Below are 5,599 nucleotides of genomic sequence, written 5' to 3'. Positions count from 1 at the left end.
CTTTGTTTTAAACTTGTCAGGCATACAATTAGTTGGGGATTGTTATTAGGTTTTGAAGTACAACTAATTAGATATTATCCAGTTCATTTGAACTAAAAAAAATCCCGTTCCATGTCCAACGGCTGGTTGGGAGACAAAAATTTCAAGGTGAGACATTTTTGTGGGAATATATTTTTGTACCAAAAAACCATAAACAACGGGCTTGACACATTACATCAAATAATTGAAGTGAAACCCTACTTGATATATGGTATTCAGACTCATGACTTGTATTCACAACGTTTATCACATTGGCTGCTATATTACATTCAATCTGCATTTAATGTGGTGGGTGGAAATTAATTCTTGGCTTTAAATAGGTGAGGGTCTCTCCACTTGGACTCCCACAACTTAGAAGTTTACCTATTTTTGTAATTCAAGCTTTGAAAACACAAACCATTATGGAGAACTTCAGGGAAGGATTGGAGCCAGTGAGTCCCTATGGACACTACTTCAACAGCTCTGAACTATATGTATCTATTATTGGTGTTTTTGAATATGAGATACCCATCAACCTCGTCCATGCCATGTCATGGCTCGAGAATGTTTTCCTCCCCATCCATCCACGCTTCTCCTCAATCATGGTGCCCTCACTCTCTGTTATTACTATCTTCATCTCAATCATTATTTTTTACCATGTAAAATTTCTTAGAAACTGAGTTGTATGAATTCTCCAAACCCAGTCCTTAAAAGTGTCATTTGTTGCTTTAGTATGTGAGAAGCACATGTTATTAAAAAATGACAGAAATATTCAGAGGCCTGTGTCCCATACAATCTAATTTGTAGAAAATTTATATAGTTTAGAGACTATGTTAAAGAAATTTATGTCCTATTTTTTTAAAAAAAATATTTTAGCTAGTTATGACAACTTTTCTAAGTAGTGAGGATTCTGTATGCAGGTTACAAATGAAAAGGGTGAGAAAAAATGGAAAATGGTTGAAGTGAAGCTTGAAGACCATGTTAACGTCCCTATTATCCCAACTGGCTTGTCACCCACAGCATACGATGAACATCTTGACGACTGCATTTCAAATATTGGAATGGAGAAGTTCCCACAAAATAAACCGATGTGGGAAGTTCATATATTTAACCATCCAACAAGCAATGCAGCTGCCACTCTCATAATCAAGGTCCACCATGCGCTTGGCGATGGCTACTCAGTCATGAGTGCACTTCTTTCTTGTGTGCAAAGGGCTGACAATCCTTCACTTCCGCTCACATTGCCTTCACGCCGGAGCACAGAAGCACAAAGTGGCAACAAAAGTGCTTGGGCGAGAGTGACTCAACTCTTTTCCTTGGCCTTGAACACTGCATCAGATTTTGGATGGAGCTTTTTGAAGAGCACTTTGGTTGAAGATGATCTAACGCCGATAAGGTCTGGGGATGAAGGAGCCGGGTTTTTGCCACTCACGTTATCAAGCATGACATTCTCTCTTGATCGTATCAAACACATTAAGACCAAGCTTGGAGTGGTGAGAATATCAAACTATTGCTAATTAATGATTTGACTTTCATAATTATCATAATTAGTTTATCGGATATAGTTTTCAAACGTTGCTTCCGTCATACACTTCCGTTTCAATTAAATTTTTCACATGTTAGGCGATCGAGTCTAAGCTCACGCATGAATAGAGTGTTAGAATATTAATTTAAAGGGGAGTACTGCTAGGGAGTCAAACAAATGAACCTAGAAAAATTTTAAAATTGACGTAGCAGACTGTGAATGGCAGACAAGGGAGAGAGAATTGCATTTTTTTTTTTTAATTTAAAAATCTTTGCCACGTCTTTTTGAAAATTTTTCTGGATTCATTTGTTTGGCATCCTAACACTCTTCTAATTTAAATAGTAAAGTCAACCCTTTTATATCAACTTAAACTTTTTAGATAATAAATGATTTAGGATTAGTAAGCAAAAGAAAGCAAATCTCATGATTAATTATGTACTTTTAGTAACTTCTAACTTATACATTTCTCGAAGGCTATGATAATTAGAACCATTTGCTTATCTTAGAGTATTCACAATGAAGTTGTCAATTTTTTATGCAAAATGACTCTTCAAAAGTCACTTTATCTGTATATTTTTTTTGTTTATCTAGTTTAGTTAATGAATTTTTAAAGGTCTCCTACATCCGATTAGCTATATTTTTATCTGTATCATTTAAATATATATTTTTTTTACTCTTTATTAATTATATCTTTATTTCTTTTTTAAAATTCGTATTTCATTCTTTATTTTTTCAATGGTAATTCATTTAACATAATAATTTTCAACGATTATTATTTTTCAAATAATCATTTTTGTAACTATAATATTTTTGAAACCGTTGTATTTTATAATAATTATATTTTTCAAATGTCGTATTTCCTAAAGTTAAGTATGAAAACCATATTCTCATAGTAATGTCAATCATATTTATGAAATATACTTTTATTAAAAATTGTGACAGAATATTCTCATAATGATCCCTTGTAAAGTGAGAAAAGTTATGGGAAAAAGAAAAAACAGGTGAGAGAAACAATAAAAAATAAAATGTCTCTCTTGAAAAGTGCTGTTATATGTAGCATTTTTTTTTTTAACTAATCCAATGGAGGGGTTTTTACAAATCTGATTAGCCATTTTAAATAAAAATACCATTTGACTCATCCATTGTGAATGATAATTCACAATTATTAAATAAAAATACACTAATTAATTCAATCAAAATTAGGAAACCATATTAAAGTCACAAAAAGAAAATCATGGGGTTGGGCAAGTTGGAAAAGGTCCTAGTCTCAAGATTCGAATTTATAGTTTGTGCATCTAACAGTTGTCTGCTGGCTAAAGTGCAATAGACATAACAATAGTTCATAATTAACTTTTATTAATAAATTGTTTCATTTGAATTTTATTTTCCAAAGTGCAGACGGTGAATGATATAATTGTTGGGATAATCTTCTATGGCACCCGGTTATGCATGCAAGAGATAAGCCATAAATCAAGCAATTCAAATTCTACAGCATTGGTGTTGCTCAACACTAGGAAAGTTAGGAACTATAAATCAATCAAGGAGATGGTGGGAGACTCAGAGGCACCATGGGGGAACCGAATTGCCTTCTTGCATGTACCAATACCAAAGTTTAATGATCCTAAATCCTCAAACCCACTTGAGTATGTGTTGGAAGCACAAAAGATAATCAAGAAGAGGAGAACCTCATTAGGTGTTTATTTCACTGATAGGCTTTTGGACATTGTGAAGAAACTTAAAGGCCCAGAGGTACATGTGTGATCTTATTCATCTTCAACAATATTTCTGTGTTTATAAAATTATGCAACTTTTAACACCCATTTATCACACACAATATGTTTTTGTTTATATGCACATAGTAGGTTGTATCGGAGCTTATTGTTGCACAACCCTTCCCCCATTCCTTGTTTGTAATCTCAGAAAAAAAAAATTCAAAAATTGTAGACCAAATAGCTGGGTTTATTAATTTTAGGCAAGTTGTGATATGTTAAAGCAATGTGAAATTTCGAAAACAGGTTCTTCAAAAAAATTGCTAAGCAACATTATAGTACATAATCAAATTTTTGTCTCCTAAATAAATAGAAAAGGTGAAAATTGGAATGATTTTTATATTTGAATTGCCATATCATAAATTTCTCATAATTTGGGAATGTTGGGTACTGCAGGCAGCTGCTAGATATGTCCATGGGACATTGAGGAACTCCAGTATGACGATCTCAAACATGATTGGGCCAATGGAACAAGTGACTATGGCTAATCATCCGCTTAAAGGCTTTTATTTTATGACACCTGGTTTAGCTCAAGTAATATATAATACTCATACATCGCAGTTAGTCCTTTTATTTTGTGATAATTTGTTACTTTTAATATGAAAAAAATCAACATTAATTAGTGTGTGACCACCTTCTCATAGATAGGGATGAATAATTTGTCGCAAATTTTTATCTAAAAGTCACTTATTTGAATTATTATCCAATAAAGAGGGTATTTGATTTAATTTGTACTTTTCTCATTAGTCATTAACATGGCTTTAGTTTAGCATATCTCCTATACTTTTTAAACCGTTTAGTTTGAATTTTAAGTTTTTCATGTAAAAGAGAGAAAATTAAATTAAATTTGAACTATTGGTCAAAAATACTCTTCTGTAAATTTTTTACAGCGCCTGAGCTAAACATGTAATGGGATAAATTGTTATGTTCTAAGATAACCTAAATCTTAAATTCTAGAGGAACTTAAACCTTTTAAATTTTGAGAGAAACAAAACATTTTGCAAACACTAGATTTGAGATTAATTTTGCTTTATTTTATTAATCTTTCCCTCATTTCTGTGGAAATATTACAATGACATAGAATTGGAGATAAACTCCTAAAATTCTTTGGAGATACCTTCTAGTTGGTGTAAACACCTTATTGGCATCTAGACTCTTATGACCATTGAACTTTGCACTGCAGTGTTAGAGACTCAAACTCTTAAGTGAAATAGATAACTATCAACATGTCATATCCCATATAAAATTACCATTCACCATTCAGCTTCCTTTTCTTTTTTTTTTTTTTTTGGTTAGTTGCCATTTTTGATGACTACTTGTAGGACTCATTGCTTTTAATTAGATTCATAATAATTTATGGCCCATTGTAACAAGTTTTTGTTCTTTTTCTTTTTCTTTTTCAATTATGGGTTTGCAGAATCTTACTATAACAATAGTAAGTTACATGGGAAATCTGAGGGTTACTGCTGGGATTGAAAAAGGACTCTTAGATCCCCTAAAGTTCAAGTCATGCGTGGAAAATGCCTTTCAGATGATGCTCAAAGCCGCAGATGAGGTTCCTACACACAAAAAGTTTTAATTTGAAGGCCACCATTTATATATATATATATATATATATATATATATATATGCACATCTTAGTTTGGTTTTAATAATTATCATGACAAACGTAAGTGTTTGTCTCTTGAATTGTTATTTGGCATGTATTATGAACACTTCCAATAATCTTACGAATTGGGAAGAGTGACTAGCAACTACTTACAAAAATATTGTTGTCGTTCTACTAGTTTTTTTTTTTTTTGGATAACGGGGAACTCTTCCAAGGAGATCAGGCCACTTCGTGTACTTCCCCACCACTAATAGCACCTTCAAAAGTAAAAATTCGAGGCCTACGGTCAATTTATGCTCAAATATAGATTTATGAACTCTTGGAATGAGACAACTTTAGGCTTAGTATAAGCTATTCTTCTAATTTCTGAGTGAGTGCAAGGATTATTGCCGTTTAAACACGCGTAAACCATGCCGAACAATCGTTGGATCATTGTTATTTGTTAAAGTACTATCAAAGTTTGTTAGACCATTGTCGTTAGATGTAATGCCCCGAAAAACCACCAATTTTCAAAGGTTAATAATTTTCTCAAAGCATTTTCATAAAACATATTCTTCAAAGGTTTTATAGCCCAATAACCTAAACCCCTTGGAAGTGGCCCCAAATCTCTTGAGATTTTCCAAAAACAATACCAAAAGTTTTATCAAATAATGCAACTTTTAACACCCATTTATCACA

At 32.5% G+C, this 5,599-nt stretch overlaps 1 protein-coding gene across 1 annotated transcript; it reads left to right on the top strand.

Annotated features, from left to right (window-relative positions):
• Window positions 1-440: 440 nt before the first annotated feature.
• Window positions 441-4,891, top strand: LOC132181745 (wax ester synthase/diacylglycerol acyltransferase 4-like). Its single transcript, XM_059594983.2, has 5 exons — window positions 441-623; window positions 939-1,511; window positions 2,942-3,292; window positions 3,709-3,846; window positions 4,730-4,891. The coding sequence occupies exons 1-5, from the start codon at window positions 441-443 to the stop codon at window positions 4,889-4,891; spliced, it is 1,407 nt and encodes a 468-aa protein (XP_059450966.2).
• The last annotated feature ends 708 nt before the right edge of the window (window positions 4,892-5,599 follow it).

Source organism: Corylus avellana, chromosome 5, assembly GCF_965113065.1.
Source record: "Corylus avellana chromosome 5, dhCorAvel1.hap1.2, whole genome shotgun sequence".
NCBI classification, from domain to species: Eukaryota; Viridiplantae; Streptophyta; class Magnoliopsida; order Fagales; family Betulaceae; genus Corylus; species Corylus avellana.
This window is presented reverse-complemented; position numbering and strand designations above follow the sequence as displayed.